The following is an 18,767-nucleotide window of genomic DNA, read 5'->3' on the forward strand; positions in this document are numbered from 1 at the left end:
GTGCATTGAAAGAAAGAAAACACTTGCAAGTGTATGACACCATAACATGTGTCCAAAGTATATTACAAGACAATTGACACATCATTATTTGTTTTGGTAGGCAAGGCAGTTTATTGTATAAGCAGTTGCAGCAGCTCTTTTGCATTTAGCATTGCTTCACAAACAATAATGAAATAAATTAACACTTTATTCTGTAATAAAAGGAGAAAATGTTTTGGAACACTCAGCATGTCAGGCAGCATCTATGGAAAGAGGAAGTTATTGTTTCAGGTCACCGACCCTTCATCAGAATTTCCTTCCAACATCTATTTTTTTAAATTCTTCTTTACTGTTTAATTCATTGCCACTTCTCTTTCATCTCCATCATCTGCTGTTGTTTTGGTTTTCAAACAGTTACTCTGTATTTGATAATTAGTTAAGGCAAGTTTACTTCGCCAGTTCAAACATATGGTCACCGATGATCTTTTTAATCTTCACCCAAATCACCAGAATATATCATGGACATCAATGAAATTTATTGCACAGAGGAGGTCATTTCGTCCATTACATTCATGTCAGTGAGATTAGCATCAGCTTGGTTTAGTATCTCAACTGACAGATAAATCTTTGATCCCCACTGTATCACACTCAAGTATTTTCTCTTGTCAGGGTTTAAGGCAAAACCACTTCTTTATTGGAGCTATTGCTTCAACTTTCTTTCTCACAGATTACCTTTAGGATAAAGCATTGTAGTCGATGATAGTGATGGCCATGGTAACTGGACTGCCATTTATCTGCCCTGAGCAGATGAACATCACAGAAATATAGAGTTGCTGATGGGTCTTAGCAAGTAATCTGTCTCTTCCCACTTGAATAAATTACACACAGACTAAATAACTGAATGATAGAAAAGTTTAATTCTGCCTGCCATAATTGTATATTTTCATCTTTCATAGTGCAGATATGTGCTTGAAATTGTCCAGATTACGTACAAACTGGGAAAAAAAAACATATCTTCATACAAGTACTATGTATTATTTTTGTGAGTCATTATCTGAATCTGAATGGTATCATTCTAAAAATGATTTGGTTTTATCTGAATTTGTTCAGTTTGGATCAATTCATTAGTTATGAACATTGTAATATACAACATAAAGAAAGTTACTTTATTTGGAAATCTACATTAGAATGCAGAGTATGATTAATAAAGTATGGATATTCAGAATTCAGACTCAAAACTGAATTTAAACCAAATTTTTAACAGTACTCCATTGGATATCCTCATTCTTTTAATTCCTTTAAATAGGGATAGCAGACGCAGAAATTATTAGTTAACAATGTTAATTTCAACTAACGGCCATTAAATTCTTGAATGGTTTGAGAAGACAAATGACACCAGTTTTTTTTTTCAAAATGTGAGGTTCATATTTTGGCTAGTTTTCTTCTGTCACCTTTTCTCTCAACTGATGCAGATGTACAGTTGCAATGATTGCTGGTTTCCCAGGTAGTTATTATTCATCTGTGAAAAGTGACAGTGACAGGAAGATATTTAGTCACGGAAGCACAATAGTCAGCCTCAATCTGTCCCAACTTGACCCCAACATACATGCACAATTAGTGGTGAAATGTAGTGGGGATAAACCTTGGCTTTCTTCTTCCCAAGGTCAGGAGCGCCAAGGTCTTGAATAGTCTCTGTTTTAGATGATCTAACTGTTCACAAATTGGGGATTAAACCTCCTCATTTCAACAAAACATTGCATAAACTTGAAAAGCCAGCAGAATAATCCCTGTTTAACTGTTGTACAACATTAAGAAATACCTTTTGAATTTTCTTATTACCTATTGCAGAGAAAGTGTATGTTTGCCTCTTTAGAAATGTTTTAACAAAATAATATGAAAATAAATAAAATTTTGTTTATTGTTCTGTTTCATCCAAATGCATCTGTATAATCTTGCTTGAGAACCACCTTCTCAGATGTGCCAATAACCAAGCTTGTGGGAATAAACAAAATACACTGAAGAAAATGTTAAGGGTTTCCTGCTTAACATAATTTGATGTGATATCTTTTGAAAAATTTTTTTGCTAATTTATAGATAAGAACATCCTAATGCACATTTATTTTGTCTAGATTAAATTAAAGGTGATATTTATTATTTTCATTCTCTTTATTCAGGTTAGATAAATGCATATTTGAAAAGAAAAATTAAAGTATTCTGGAGAAAAATGCTATTGATTTTAGTGAACTGCATAATTTGACCACTTCAAAATTAATGTTGAATCTTACTTCCAAAAAAAAATGAGCATGACAGCCTCCTCTACGATCTGATCTTTTCCCTTAATCTTTTTTTTTCAGGCGGCTCCATTTGTTATGGTATCAGAGAACATGTTTGGTCAACCTAAAGAATTTTGTGGTTTTTCTATAGATGTTCTGAATGCACTGTCAGAGCATCTTGGCTTTAAATATCAAATCTATCAAGCTCCTGACAATCAGTATGGTAAACTACAAAATAATGGAAAATGGAATGGAATGATAGGAGAACTTGTTCACAAGGTAAGTAAATCACTACTGAAATATTAATATAGTATTTAAATTAATTTAGTGTAATTCACAAATTAAATAAAACTGTTATAATAACAAACCTGAAGCTGACTTTTGGAACATTTGTTTTCCTTTCACTTCTGCTTTTTTTATTATTGTGTTTCGTTTTTGTTCATGCTTCATGGTGACCCACAATTGTTTTCCCTGTATGAAGCTTCATGTTTTCAATGTTGCTGAAAGGATTTACAAGTGGGCTTCTATGTTTACTTTGACATTATTCCTTTGACTCAAAATAAGATTATCAAAATAAAGCAACTACAATCAGTGGGTACATCATAAAGAAAAACCTTCAGATTATTAAGCGTTCATTTAGTGACTATCAACCAGTGATAAAAACTGTCTCATTGGACTCAATTAGTGACAGAATGTTGTATTAACTGTATGACCTGTAAGAGCTTGCACCACTTTTAGTGTATGGTAAATATCCATTATGTTATCTAAGTCCATGACAGTGACTTAAATATATTTAGGTCTATACGTACATGTCTTAGTCACGATTGTCTAACAACAATGTTGATTATATAATTCGCATATAGAAGATATAATTTCAGTCAAAATACTCTTTCTTTAGTTCATTGAATCTGTGTGTGGTTCAATTCATCAGTGATAAATGCTATAACATGCACCCTATGAAGCAGATCACTTTGTTTGTAAATCTGCACCTGAATGCAGAGATGATTAATCAACAATGGAGATTCAGAACTAAAACTCAAAACTGTATTTAATTGATTTGTAACAATAAAGCTTTACAGCCAATACCTTTTCAAAATTTCAGAGTTAAAAATTTCCATTTAAAGTTTAAAATCACGTTATAAATGAGGAATAACATTTGCAGAATAAAATCACCATGACTAGGTAGGCAGAAGTGCTGCATCTTCAAAGTATTTTTCAGAACCACTTAATTGCATCAAAATCTTGAAATTAGCTATTTGAATAAGATTTGGGTAGCACAGTGGTGCAGCTAGTTCTGACACTGCTTTGCAGTGCCAACAACCCTGGTCCAATCCTCATGTCTGTGTGGAGTTTGCACATGCTATCTGTGACTGTGTGGATTTCCTCCAGCAGCTCCAGTTTCCTCCCACGTCCTAAAGACACACAGATTGGTAGTTAATTGCCCACCATAAATTGCCCTTGGTGAATAGTAGAATCTGGGGAGATTTGATGGGAATGTGGAAGAATAAATTGGGATTAGTATTAATGGCTGTTTGATGCACAGTCAGATTCAGTGGGCTGAAGGGCAAATTTCTGTGCTGTACAATTCTATGACCCTATGAATAGCAAGCAACTAATCAGTTCTTGACTCTATCTCCAATTATCCATTTTTTTCTTGACTTTTAGCTAACAATATCAGTTAAAAGATTTAAAGCGAATAGTTGAATGAGCATCAGTTACACGTGAGAAAAAAGAACTTTCAAACTTTTACCATTCTCTACATGTAATGGCATCTCCTAACCACAAATTAAAGCTCTAGGTCTATCTGTGAAAGCTTGAGATCAATTTATAAGCTAGGTGCCCAGGCACTGAGCGACCCCATCAGCATTTTCTCTATCTATCTTATCAGTTTGTCTTAGTGCTGGAACCTTTCAATATAGTCACTCTAATTTTAATTTACCCGCCTCATAACTTATCCTGTGAAGTCCAGGATAGTAAACCTAATGAATCTATGTTCTGGATGTTTCACAGCTTGGTATGGCAACTGCTCTGCCAATGACCACAAGAAATTGCAAAGAGAGTTGTGAATGCAGTCCAGCCCATCACGCAAACCAACCTCCCCTCCATTGACTCTGTCTACACTCCCTGCCACCTCAGGAAAGCAGTTAACATAATCAAGGACCCTTCCCACCCCAGACGTTCTTTCTTCTCCCTTTTCCCATCAGGCAGAAGATACAAAAGCCTGAGGGCACAAACCAAGAGACTCAAGGACAGCTTCTATCCCATCGTTATCAGACACTTGAATGGACCTCGCAGACACTAAAGGATGAACTCTTGATCCCTGATCTATCTCATCATGGCCTTTGCACTTTATTTGTCTACCTACATTGCACTTTCTCTGCGACTGCAACATTATATTCTGCATTCTGTTTTCTTTATACTACCTCGATGTAATTATGTACGGCATGATCTGTGTGGATGGCATGCAAAACAAAAGTTTTTCACTGTATCTGCATGCATGTGACAATAATAAACTAATACCACCAATACTATTTTCCCCCTAAGGCTAATGTACTTCTGGTGTTTAGAATGGAGGACAGAGCCTTCTCCAGGTTATTTAGCATAGTCGTAGTATAGTATCCACCCCCTTGCATTCTGGGCCACCACATGTAAATCCCAGCATTCCATTCATCCTTATGATTAGTTTCTGTGGGTGCTCATTATAGTTCATATAGTTGGGCCCATAAGTTGGTTTGGAACACTATTGTTTTTAGCTTTCTGTGTTTAGGAAATATCTGATCTAAAGGAGCCACTGATTTGCCCACTTCCTTGTTCCACTAAGATTATTTTCTTAGTGTTGTTCTTCGACTTGTTCTGCTTATTTCATTGGCAACCTTAAATATGTTTTTATTTCATTGGCAAACTTGAGTATGCAGTTCCCCATCCCATTATCTAAGTGGGTAATTTAATAGCTGAAGCTCCAATGTCGTCCCATAGGGGAGACACCAGCCACATCCTGTCAATTACAGTAGCCATCCATTATTCTTTTGTCGGAATCCTATTGTTCAGCCAGTTTCCTTCCAAGATCAATAATCTTACATCAGAAGTTCAGCTCACTAGGGCTTTTTCAAATGTCTTCTGAAGATCCAGATAAATAACAAACATTCACATTCTTTCTCAGTCCACTTTCCAAAAACTTCAACAGGTTCATGAGGGATAACCTAACATGTACAATTTAACAACCAAGACTTTTGAAATAGCCAGTTACACCATTATTTCCTGACAATAGATATTAGGTGAATTGACGTATGGTTTCCTGATTTGCTTATCTTATCTTTCTCAAATAATGGAATACTTACACAATTTTCTAACCTAAATTTAAAACAAAAATCTGAATTGAAAGTATTTTGGATAATTTTGTGTAATATCCTCTGCTATTTTTTAAACTATTGGTTGGGAATTATCTACTCTTAGGGTTTGTCACTCGTAAGCACCATTATTTCTTGTTGTTACTTTACATGTTAAATATTGTAGATTCCCATGGCTGATTCAATATTAGTTTCCTTGAGGTTTCTGGCGTGCATTAGGGTTAATAAATCAATTCATATGTAGCAAATAGTGCTACAAAGTAGCCATCCATCATACCAACCATTTTATTTATGGTAATCAATTTAGGGGGTCACTTTGCTCTTGGGTAACCACCTTTTCTTAAAACTAATTGTAATACTAATCTGTAGCTGTTTGGTGCCATTGTTCCTTGTATCTCTGCCAACGAGTCACTGGAATCTCTGCCATTTTCTTGCCTTTATAACTGTCTCCTTTTACTTTAATACCATTAAAGTAAACTAAAGACACTAAAAGTAAAACAAAAGAGTCCCTACTTTCCCCTCAACATTAAATGTCACTCATAAAATTCTCAATATCCCAGTTTGTTTGCAACACACTCTCGTCAAATAGCAACTCATGCTTCAGCAAATAAACTTCCACTTTTATTTGCTTTCTGTTTCACACCCAGTTGTTTCATAATAATAATGTTCTACTCAGGCATTACTTTAAAACTGATTATTAGCTCTTAGCTGTTAACTGTTACAGATTTGCAGCTTCTGCTACTGTTGACCAATTTGCAGTTTCTTTTATAATAATTAAAGCTCTGCTAAATTCTAAATTATAAGTTTCAGTTTGAGCCTTACTTAACACCACTTTTAAGAGACTTTCGTCATCAAATTCTCAATTTTCCACTCCATTTATAAATGCACTCCATTTGTATTGCATCCTATGCTGCAGTTCAGTGATTCCTATTGTTATGTATTAGTCATGTTTTGTATCAAATTTTTACTAATATAAATTCCAAACACAAAAAAAAGTAAATCAAACTGTGAAGGCAGGAAGTGTGAGAATTGAGTTTTTTGAGGATGTGACAAAGGTGATTGATGAGGGTAGGGTAGTAGAAGTTGTCTACATGGACTTTAAAAGGCATTAATTAACATTAAAGGCATTTGACAAGGTTGCTCATGGTATGCTGATCCAGAAGATTAAGATGCATGCGATTCATGGTGACTTGGTAGTTTGGATTTAGAAATGGTTTGCCCATAAAAGACAGAGGGTAATGGTGGAAGGGTATTCTAGCTGAAGGTCTGTGAACAGCGGTGTTCTGCAGGGATCAATGCTGGGACCTCTGTTGCATGTGATATATATATAAATGACTTGGACAAAAATGTAGATGGGTGGGTTAGTAAGTTTGCAGATGACACAAAGATTGGTGGAATTGTGGACAGTGAAAGAGGTTGCCAAAGGATACATCAGCACATAGATCCGTTATATTTATGGGAGGTGAAATGGCAGGTGGAGTTTAATCTGGCCAAGTGTGAGGTGTTGCACTTTGGGAGGTCTAATGTAAGGAGTGAGTATACAATTAATGGCAGGACACTTATCACATTGATGTACAGAGGGATCTTGGGGTCCAAGTCCATAGCTCTCTGAAAGTGGCCACACAAGTAGAAAGGGTGGTAAAGAAGGCATATGGCATGCTTGCCTTCATTGATCGAGGTACTGAGTATAAGTGTAAGAAAGTCATGTTGCAGCTGTGTAAAACTTTGGTTAGGCCACACTTGGAGTATAGTGTGCAATTCTGGCCACCCCCATTGCAGGAAAGATGTGGAAGCTTTGGAAAGGATACAGAAGAGGTTTACCAGGATTCTGCCTGTATTAGAGTGTATGAGCTATAAGGAGAGGTTGGACAAACTTGGATTGTTTTCTCTGGAGTTTCGGAGCTGAGGGGAGACCTGAGAGAGGCTTATAAAATTAAAAGAAGCATAGATAGGGTAGACAGAATCTTTTTCCCAGGGTAGAAATGCCATATTGTAGAAGACATGCATTTAAGGTGAGAAGGGGAAAGTTTAAGGAAGATGGCAGGGCAAGCTTCTTTTTTACACAGAGAGTGGTAGGTGCCAGGAACAGGCTGCCAGGGGTATTGGTGGAAGCAGATACAATAGTAGCAGTTAAGAGGCTTTTAGATGGACACATGAATGTGCAGGAAATGGAGGGATATGGATCATACGCAGGTAGAGGACATTTAGTTTAGTTTGGCATCATGTTCGGCACATATATCATGGGCCAAAGTCATGCTATGTTCTTCTATATTCTATGTAGAATACAGATTATTTATACAAATGGTAAAAGGGGGGAAATTTGATCTATGTTTTCATTGTTGGAACACTGATTAAGGTTAAAGAGTTGAGATTGAATAAAATTGGAGTTTTATTGTTACTAACATTAAAGTTATAATTAAATTATAATTCCAACCCACTCCGAGACACATTTTTAAAAAGATTACATTCATAATAATTCTTCTTATTGCAAAATGTCATAGATTACAGGTACTGATAGAATAACATTTCAGGAGAACCACATGATAAATATGTTCTGCCTTAGAAGCGCCTTGATAGTGTTTTTTGTCACATTTTGTTTGCATTCAAACAACATGTACTTGCTAAATCTAAATGATAACATTCCATAATCTCTGCAATTTTTTTTCAAAACTAACATGTTCTAATTGTCTAATTTTCTACATTAGCAGGATTATAGCTTTATGTTAATTGCTTTTGGGTTTAGAACATCTGCAACTATCAATTCTAAGGCTGGAACTTCCTGTATAAATCAGACAAAAACTGTATTAAACTGTTAGAACATTTGAACAAACTGCATGGATTTTGATTAGATTAACCAACTGCAACTAATATTGATAGCAACATTAACATGTTAATTTATATTATGTTTTATTAGTTTTCTCAATTGTTTTGACAGGTTATTTCTATATTATTATTCTTTAATGATGTCACATGGAAGAATTTCTTTATAAAACAAAATCTGTTAAAATGAACATCTGTGCTCAGTGAACATTATGTAAATACGGATACACTTATTCCTGTTGACTCGTATTAAGAGTAGCATTTTTCCTTTCTGAAACTTCATTGAGGTCAATAGAAATAAGCTTGTGATTCAAGTAGTGTATTGAGAATTTTCCGATTAAATATACATTGAATCACAGAAAGGTTACAACAACGAAGAGTCAATTCAGCCTGTGAAGGCAGTAGTGGCTCAGTGCAAGTGCAATCCAGTTAATCCAACTACACACACCCATCACCACCCCCAGTAACCCTGAAAATTCTTACCATTCAGATACATTTTCAGCTCCCTGACAGATGCCACAATTGAATCTGCTTCGAATACCACCCTTAGCAATTCATTGCAGGTCCCAACCACTTGCTATGTTAAAAATGTTTTCCTCATGTCCCACATTGAGTAACAGTTTTGCTCTACTGCCTTTTCTATTAGTCAAACCACATCAAGTTATCAAACCATACCAAGTTATCAAACCATAATCATTCAGGATATATTATACTGGCAGAGGTAGCAGGCTTCCTCTTATACTTGACTGACTGGAACCAGCTTGATGAGAGGTATATTTCAACTATAAAAACAATTAGCAAACATTAAACATACATTCCCTTTAAAAAATGTACATCTTTGTAGAAAATGCACCTCTTTGTCTTGTAATAACAACAGTTTCTCGTGATTAGATATATTACCTTGATATAAATGCTTAAAATTTCACACTCATTGGGAATGCTAAACAGCTGTTGATGTTAGCCTAATGCCCAATAGGGAGATCTTCAAAACATCATTCGGATGATTTTCCTTGGTTGCTCTGTGAAGATGTGAACTGCATGGTTCCCAATAACAATTGCCTGTGGAGACAACAAAGAGGCTGCTAGGAATCATGGGAAGCAGATCATGGCCTTAATGAAATCTCTTCACAGCAGATGCAGTACAGTATAACAGCATGAAAGGTTAACCTAGAAGTGAGAGAAAACATGGTATATAGGAGGCAGCGATGGATACATTTTCAATGTGTGTGGCCAATCACCTAATTCTCATGATCATCCTCACAAATTCTCTCCCATACAGTACGTAACCCTACATCACTCTGAAGCTCATTATTCAAGCAAAGGTCACAGCATCTCTGTGGTGGGCATTATAGGATTGTGAGGTCTAGAAATCATGTAACAAGTATCGCAGCATTGAAAGTATAATAACCTTTTAGTTTAAATGTAAGAGTAAAAAAAATTCCCTCACCAATTTATTCGAGGTTTTCAGGTCACATGCCATGATGCTGGACAGACTACTTCCACAAAGTTAGATAACACAAAAAGCGATATTATTAGAATATTAGTATTGTGCATTAAAATACAGATTTAAGTATAAACTTTTATTTCACAAGTATGAAATTTAATTAATATTTTCTCTCAGGTTTTGCTTTCTTTTTAAATCTTATTTCTCCTAATTTTGGTAAATTGGTAAATTATTGTCACATGTACAGAGGTACAGTGAAAAACAAACTTTGTTTCATATCCCATCCACACAGATCATTTCATTACCACAGTGCACTGAGTCCCAGGCAGAGCAGTTACCATACCAAGCCGTGATGCATCCGGATAGGATGCTTTCTATAGTGCATCTATAAAAATTGGTGAGGATCAAAGGGGACATACTAAATTTCTTCAGCCCCCTACCCACCCCCGCCCGCCCCCCCCCCCCCCCCCGAGTGAGTAGAGGCACTGATGCGCTTTCTTGGACATTGAGTCTACGTGCTTGGAACAGGATAGACTATTGACGATGTTCACTCCTAGGAACTTAAAGCTCTCAACCCTCTCAACCTCAGCACCGTTGATATAAACAGGATTGTGTGCAGCGCCACCGCCGCCCCCACCCCCCTTCCTGAAGTCAATGACCAGCTCTTTTGTTTTGTTCACATTGAGGGAAAGGTTGTTGTCATGACACCATGTCACTAGGCTCTCTATCTCCTTCCTGTACTCTGATTCATTGTGATTTGAGATTCGGCCCACTACGGTGCTATCACCTGAAAACTTGTTGATAGACTTCGAACAGAATCTGGCCATGCAGTTGTGAGTGTATTGGGAGAAGAGTAGGGGGCTGAGGACGAAGCCTTGTGGGGCACCAGTGTTAAGGATAGCTGTTGCTGCCTTTCCTGACTGATTGCGGTTATCAAAGCAAGATGGCGCCGGAGCTTGCCAACTCGTTGCAAGCTGCTCTCTTAATTTTTTACTTTCTCTTTTTGCTATCTAACTTGGCATAAACTAATTAATTTACCTATAAAAATAATATAATTTTAAAACACAACACATCTGGTTTATTTTCCTCTGGCTCCTATAATTCTTCTCAGAGCAACTTCAAAAAACAATTGAATTCAAGGTTGCTGGTTTGGTTGCAAGATCGTCCACGAAGAATAATTTATCAGGACAGGAAGTACTGCCATTCAATGATAAAACTCATTGAATTCAAATGTATTCATAATGAATAAATTCATCTGCAATGCAGTAAGGATTGAAATAATAGATCAGATTTAATATATTGGAAAGAAGCAATCGAGGATGGATTATGAATGTAACATTCAGAAGTGAGTCATGCCCTCCTATTTAATGGTAATAAAATACTTCACTGCCCTGCATATTCTACTTAAATATTCTATATGCATCTGCCCTTGTTAAAAGTTAAATTCATATTTTGTTTTCTTTTGCAATTTTACTCTTTATATCACTATTTGAATTCTTTCAGAGAAAGTTGAATGCAAATGTTTGCTTTCTAATCTAATTTCAGTAAGGATCAATCAACATATTCATCATCAGGACTTTGCTGCATTCATCCTCTTTATGTATTCATTTTTTCAGTTTTTTATTTATTTGTCTTTCTGACTTATTAAGGTAAATGAATAATTAGTGCATATTAGTACATATACACAAACATATAATATTATTTAAGTTGATTAGATACATCAGTGTTAATAGTAACCCTAAACACAAATAGATTGATCAGATATACTTGGCAATTGGTACAATTCATGAAAAAAATTAATAGACATTTGCTGAAAGATTTGATTACAGAATGGAAACTTAACACTGTCATATCAATATGCTACATCTTTAAAATAGTACCTTATTAGATGGTGTGGTATCCTGATGGCTTTATCCTAGAACTGAAGTCAATGAGTGGTTTATGCTGTCATGTTGAGAGGCAATGGCTATAGGGGTTTGAACCAAGGAGGTACCCAGGCTACCTTGTTTCATATAATTGTTAGATTACATGAAACATTTTAAAATTTAAACTTGCATATCATTTTTTTTATTGAAAGGTGCTGAAAAAGAAAAGTAGCATTTTGTCCTTGTAAAGTGATATCCAGATGAAGGATCTTGACCCGAACCATCGACTGTCCATTTTCTTCCATAGATGCTGTCTGACCCGCTGAGTTCCTCCAGTGCCTTTTGCGTAGCATATCTTTTCACAGAGTATACTCACATCAAAAAAAACTGGCACTAAAATCTAAACTATTTAAGTTATGAGTAATTGCTCCCAAACCAAACTGAAATTTGCATTGTAAGCTGTAATACATTTCATTGTCCACTTATTTAACCATCATTCTATCATGTAATATCTCCATAAAGGTAGCAGCTAATGAAATTTAATTTGAATCATTTAACACATTTATTTCAATACTCTCATTTTGCAGGGAATAGGCTACATTTGTATGCCACTAAAATGTATAATAACAATGTAACACAAGATATGAAGATAAACAAGCTTTGATCTTTACTCTCACATTTCTTAATTGTTTTAGATAAATTTATATCCTTCAGCCACTTTGAAAGTAATTTAATGTTAATATGCAGCAATTAAGCTTAAAAGCAAAATACGGATAGAAAATACTGGAAATACTCAGGAGGTTAGCTATTTCTGTATTTTTTCCTACTAAAGCAGACAAATGTGAAGTTATCCACTTTGGTATAGAAAACAGAAAGGCAGAGTATTACTTTAATGTGATGGATTTGGAAATGTTCATGTACAAAGGGACCTCGATGACCTTGTACACACTAATCACCAATAGCAATCATGCAATCATGCAGGGGAAGCTGGTAGTTAAGAAGACAGGTGGTATGTTGGTCTTTATTGCAAAAAGTTTTTAGTATTGAATAAAAGATGTCTTTCTGCTAGTACACTGGGTTTTGTTGAGACCACTTGTGGAGTATTGTTTGCATTTTGATTTTGACTAAGACAAGATATACTTGCAAAAGCGTGAATGTAGCAAAGGTTCACTAGAATGTATCTTGGGATGACAAACTATTGCATGAGGAGACATTGGCTTGACTAGCTCTGTATTCACTAGAGTTTTGAAAATGAGAGGAAATCTCATTGAAGTAAACAAAATTCTGAAAGGTTTAGATGGACTGGATGAATTAACTTTGTTTCCCCTCACGGGGGGGGGGGGGGGGGGGGGGGAGGAGAGGGTGTCTAGCATGAGCATCAGTGGAGGTGGGAATGAGAGGAAGGTCACATTCTCAGGATATTGGGATGCAGCAATGGTGCATTCAAGAGATGGTGAACCTGCGGAATCCTCCACCATAAAACACAGTGGTGTTAAGTCACAGAATATACTTAAGCAGGAGGTGGATAGATTTCTAAAGTCTCAAGAGAGTACAGGAAGAGATGGACCTGCTATGATTATATTGAAAGGTGGAGCTGGCTCAAAGGGTTGAATGGCCTGCTCCTGCTCCTATTTCCATATTTGTAGCATCTGTAGTGAGGAAAAATGTTTCTGTCAATAAAATGAAAGGTTTCATTTTAATTTAAATCTGCATTGTTTATTGTTGGATTTGAGTGTTTTAAGCAGTTTTTTTTAACATGTATAGTGTTTAATACACCTCCAGTGGCTGCACAAGGAAAGGCCGCTTCCTAGCTTATTGGTTCGTCCATCAGGTGAATATCTGTTTTTTCATTGGTTGGTTTGGCCACAGGTATCTAATAGTTTTCCTGACTGGACTATTGTTAGCTAAGGAGTACCTCTTATCTTAGGTATAAAAGGTGTTTTTTTGTTAATCACTTTCTTGGTCTCTTCCCCCCCCCCCCCCCCCCCCCCCCCGGCCCTAGCTTATCTTTAGTTCCTTTTGTCTCGGCTCATCTCCTAGTAGTAAAGCTAGTGCCATGTGCTCTGTGACAGTTTCTTTGTTTTAAACTTTTCCAATAAAACTTTGTAAAGCACCAAATTGTTTTCAACTCATTCCTGGACTCCTGAAAGAACCTGCGGATTCGAAAATAACCGGATCCGACATTTATCAAATCAGTCTTTCAAATTGTTTATCTTGTACGCTAACCTGGCCTACAAAGTATAGTGAATTATGTACGAGTCAAATGGAAAAAACTGTTTTGTATATTTAAAATAATACATTTCTATGCCCATATCAACACCAACTGTTATACAAAGCTTTATTGTGACAATATTGAAAGCACAAATATATTTTCTAAATGAAGAAGAGTCTTAATTTGTTTGATAGATTTTAATGTTATCTCCATTTGGCATATTTTACTGTATCAATATGTAATATAAAGCCTTGAGCTGAATGCCATTGACTATTAATCAATATGAATATTAATATCTCATGAATTGTAATGTCTACTAAATTGCTTTATTATCAGGATAAAAATGAGGTAAATTGCCTGGATATTTAATTTTAATACTTGAAAAATCACTGCAATTAGATCATTCCATTATCATTCTCAGCAACATAATAAATGTGCATAATATGTTTTGTTTTAAATTTCCTTTTAGAGAGCTGACATAGCAGTTTCAGCCCTGACAATTACCCCAGAGAGAGAGAATGTAGTGGACTTTACTGGTCGATTTATGGACTATACCTTAGGATTTCTACTTAAGAAGCCAGAACACAAAGTGGATATGTTTACCTGCCTAGAACCATTTGATCTAACCGTGTGGGCATGTATTATTGGCACTCTGTTTATAATCGGCCTCCTTGTCTGCATGTTCAGTTGGGTAAAGCCATCTCCACTTCAAATAGGATCTGTGACATCTACAACTTTGTACAATGCTGCTTGGCTTGTTTATGGATCATTTGTACAACAAGGTAAGGGTCTTTATGTCTAAAGATGTTTCACCATGATACTTACAGAATAAATTTATTTAATGTAGAGATCTGTTAACTTATTTTTTGGTTTATTTTCTTCCAAGTACTGTTGAATAGCTGACCTTCCCTATCCTAGCACATGGCTGGAGAAAAAATGTGTAAATTACCATCTTCAATTACCATACTAGCTGTCAAGTCTGTTTAGTGAGCTCCCATGTCTATTTTGCACAATTTCAGGTCTTTCCCTTCCTATATCATTAGTTCCCAAAGAAAAGATGTTCTTTCAGCTGTCTAATAATTTTTTCAGTCCTTCCTTTATAACCATTACTTCTGTACCTGGGAGGTGACCTGGGAAGTACCCAGGACTTTTGACCACTGAGTCCCATATTACTGCTGCATTTCTCAATGAATTGCATCCTCTCTCCTTGATCCCATCTTAAGTTTCTTTTGGTGCCAGTTTAATCAGCTTGATGGTCGTCAACCTCCTTAAAATCAAAATATGTTCGAAGGGGTAATTTGCTCTGAGAGTTTCTGTTTACAGTAGCTCCTCCTTCCTTTGCTAACCTGTAAATAATCACCCAACATTCCTCACTACTATCAAGCCCCTCATGTTTCAGCAGACGGATTCACCTCTGAATTTTTACTCCAGAAATCTCTCTCCTTCCCTGATATGCCAAAGGGTTCCAAAGGTTCTAATTAGTGAAATACTGTAGCTGTTAACACTGTACAAGTATATGAAACAGATATTAAAGATGTTTTAAGATTTATTTTGAGCAATATATATACTGGAAACATTATTAGCAGTTTCTTCTGGAGTATTGAAGTTCCTAAACTGTCAGGCATGACAAATGTGACTGTGATGATAGTCATTCATCCATGTGGAAGAATATTTGCAACCACCTGTGAGTTATCAGATTTCTTATGCATTATTTATTCTGTGGCTTCTAGCAAAACTTTGGATGAGTTTTCAAATCTCTTTTCAGGCACCTTAAGCTAGACTTAATGCAAATTGTGCTGGTACCAATGCTAGTGCTAGAGGCAAATTTTCATAGCATTAAAACACATTTTTATATGGAGACAAATGTTTTATTGCTACAATGTGAATGGGATAAAATATAATTTGAAAGCATCTATGTAATGGTACATAGTGTTAAAGTTCCTATCATCTAGCTTTCAACTTCTAAACTTTACCCTGCTGAAGTTAGACAGGATAAACTGCAGCAGCATGGAATATGACTGCCATGATGCAATAGAATGATGTTCTCAGTAGCACTGTTTAATTCAATGCACAGATTTGGTCATGATATTCTTTTGCACTGCACTATTGGGACTTCATCACAATGTTATGATGGGATTCATAGCCACAACATAAGCCAAGGTGATCCTGATCTGTACAAGAAATCGAGGTATGACCTTCGAAAAGCTATCAGGGAGCTACCAAGAGACAATACCAACTCAAAATAGAGTCCCTCACCAGCCACCAGTTATGGCAGGGCTTACATGCCATAACAGGCTACAAGACGAAGTCGGGCTGCATAGCTAACAACAGCGCATCCCTTCCTGATGAACTTAATGCATTCTATGCACGTTTTGAACAAAAGGGAAGTGCATTGTCACCATCCACCCTGACAGCCACCAACGCAGCTGAACCTGTGATCACAGTAGAGGACATAAGATCAGTCTTCCAAATAGTGAACACGAGGAAAGCACCTGGCCCAGATGGTGTCCCGGGCCGCATGCTCAGATCTTGTGCTGATCAGCTGGCAGAAGTATTTGCGGACATATTCAACCTCTCCCTGCTTCAATCTCGGGTTCCCTCCTGTTTTAAGAAGACCACTATCATCCCGGTATTGAAGAAAAGCAAGGTAACATGCCTCAATGACCACTGACCAGTGGCTCTGACATCCACCATCATGAAGTGCTTTGAGAGGTTGGTCATGGCATGCGTCAACTCCAGCCTATCAGACAACCTGGACCCACTGCAATTCGCCTATCGGCGAAACAGGTCTACAGCGGATGCCATCTCCCTGGCCCTACACTCAGCTCTGGAGCATCTGGACAGTAAAGACACATACGTTAGACTATTGTTTATTGACTACAGCTCTGCCTTCAATACAATAATTCCAAGCAAACGTCACCAAACTCCAAGACCTAGGATTCAACACCTCCCTCTGTAAGTGGATCCTTGAATTTCTAACCAACAGACCGCAATCAGTGAGGATAGGCAGCAAATCCTCCGGCACGATTATTCTCAACACTGGTGCCCCACAAGGCTGCGTCCTCAGCCCTCTACTCCCTATACACTCATGACTGTGTGCCCAGATTCTGCTCTAACTCCATCTACAAGTTTGCAGATGATACCACCATTGTAGGCCATATCTCAAACAGCGATGAGTCGGAGTACAGGAAGAAGATAGAGAGCTTAGTGGAATGGTGTCATGACAACAACCTTTCCCTCAATGTCAACAAAACAAAAGAGCTGGTCATTGACTTCAGGAAAGCAGGCGGTGTACATGCAGCTGTCTACATCAATGGCGCTGAGGTTGAGAGGGTTGAGAGTTTCAAGTTCCTGAGAGTGAACATCACCAACAATCTATCCCGGTCAAATCATGTAGATGCCACAGCCAAGAAAGCTCACCAGCGCCTCTACTTCCTCAGGAGGCTAAAGAAATTCGGTTTGTCCCCTTTGACTCTTACCAACTTTTACCGATGCACCATAGAAAGCATCCGATCTGGATGTATCACGGCTTGGTACGGCAACTGCTCTGCCCAGGACCGCAAGAAGCTGCAGAGAGTTGTGGACACAGCCCAGCGCATCACGGACACCAGCCTCCCCTCCTTGGACTCTGTCTTTACCTCTCATTGTCTTGGTGTAGCAGCCAGCATAATCAAAGACCCCACCCACCCGGGTCATTCTCCCTTTTCTCCTCTTCCATCAGGCAGAAGATACAGGAGCCTGAGGGCACGTACCATCAGACTTAAGGACAGCTTCTACCCCACTGTGATAAGACTATTGAACAGTTCCCTTATATGATGAGATGAACTATGACCGCACAATCTACCTTGTTGTGACCTTGCACCTTATTGCACTGCACTTTCTCTGTAGCTGTGACACTTTACTCTGTACTGTTACTGTTTTTACCTGTACTACTTCAATGCACTTTGTACTAACTCAATGTAACTGCACTGTGTAATGAATTGACCAGTACAATTGGTTTGTAAGACAAGCTTTTCACTGTACCTTGGTACAAGTGACTATTATAAACCAATAACAATACCAGGGAGTGAGGCTCCTAAAATAGAAGCTAATGAAAACCCTTTCACAGACTCATACTCATGATACACCCTTCGGGGACATTGAATTACATCTAAATCTTGTGTCCAAAAAATTAAATATCTAATATTAATTGCCCAGTAGTAAAATCTAAAGTTAGGCAAAGCCATACCGCCATCCTTTTTTAATTTTTGTAAATATTTCTTACTTAACCTTGGGTTTTTATTCTGCCATATACATGAAAGAATTTTAGAATCAATAGTATTGAAAAAGGATTTTGAGATGAACGTTGGAACTGCCTGAAATAAATACAAAAATTTTGGTAAAATATTCATCTTAACCGCATTAATTTGACCAATCAATGATACAGACAATGGGCACCATTTAGTAAACAATTGTTTAACATGATCAATTAAAGGTAAAAAGTTAACTTTGAATAAGTCTTTGTGCTTCTTGGTAATTTTAACACCCAATTAAGTTAAATAATCAGTCACTGATCTAAATGGTAATTGCCTATAAATTGGGATTTGCATATTTAATGAGAAAAGCTCACTCTTATTAAGATTTAATCTATAACCAGAGAAAGCACTAAACTGAGCAAGCAGTGATAATGCTGCAGGGATGGATTTCTCAGGGTTAGAGATATAAAGTAACAGGTCATCTGCATATACTGATATCTTATGGGTCCCCTTTCCACAAGTGATACCAAATATGTTAGAAAAGTCCCAAAAAACAATTGCCAAGGGTTCCAAGGCAATATCAAATAATAAA

General features: G+C 36.9%; 1 protein-coding gene across 1 annotated transcript in view; it reads left to right on the plus strand.

Annotated features, from left to right (window-relative positions):
- LOC127569513 (glutamate receptor ionotropic, delta-2-like) overlaps positions 1–18,767 on the plus strand; it is a 317,851-nt gene that overhangs the window by 253,524 nt on the left and 45,560 nt on the right. The window contains exons 10-11 of the mRNA XM_052014230.1: positions 2,334–2,531; positions 14,410–14,722. Of these exons, the coding sequence (XP_051870190.1) occupies positions 2,334–2,531; positions 14,410–14,722 (511 nt within the window). The remainder of the gene's footprint in view (positions 1–2,333; positions 2,532–14,409; positions 14,723–18,767) is intronic.

The sequence above is a fragment of the Pristis pectinata genome, chromosome 4 (assembly GCF_009764475.1).
Source record: "Pristis pectinata isolate sPriPec2 chromosome 4, sPriPec2.1.pri, whole genome shotgun sequence".
NCBI classification, from domain to species: domain Eukaryota; kingdom Metazoa; phylum Chordata; class Chondrichthyes; order Rhinopristiformes; family Pristidae; genus Pristis; species Pristis pectinata.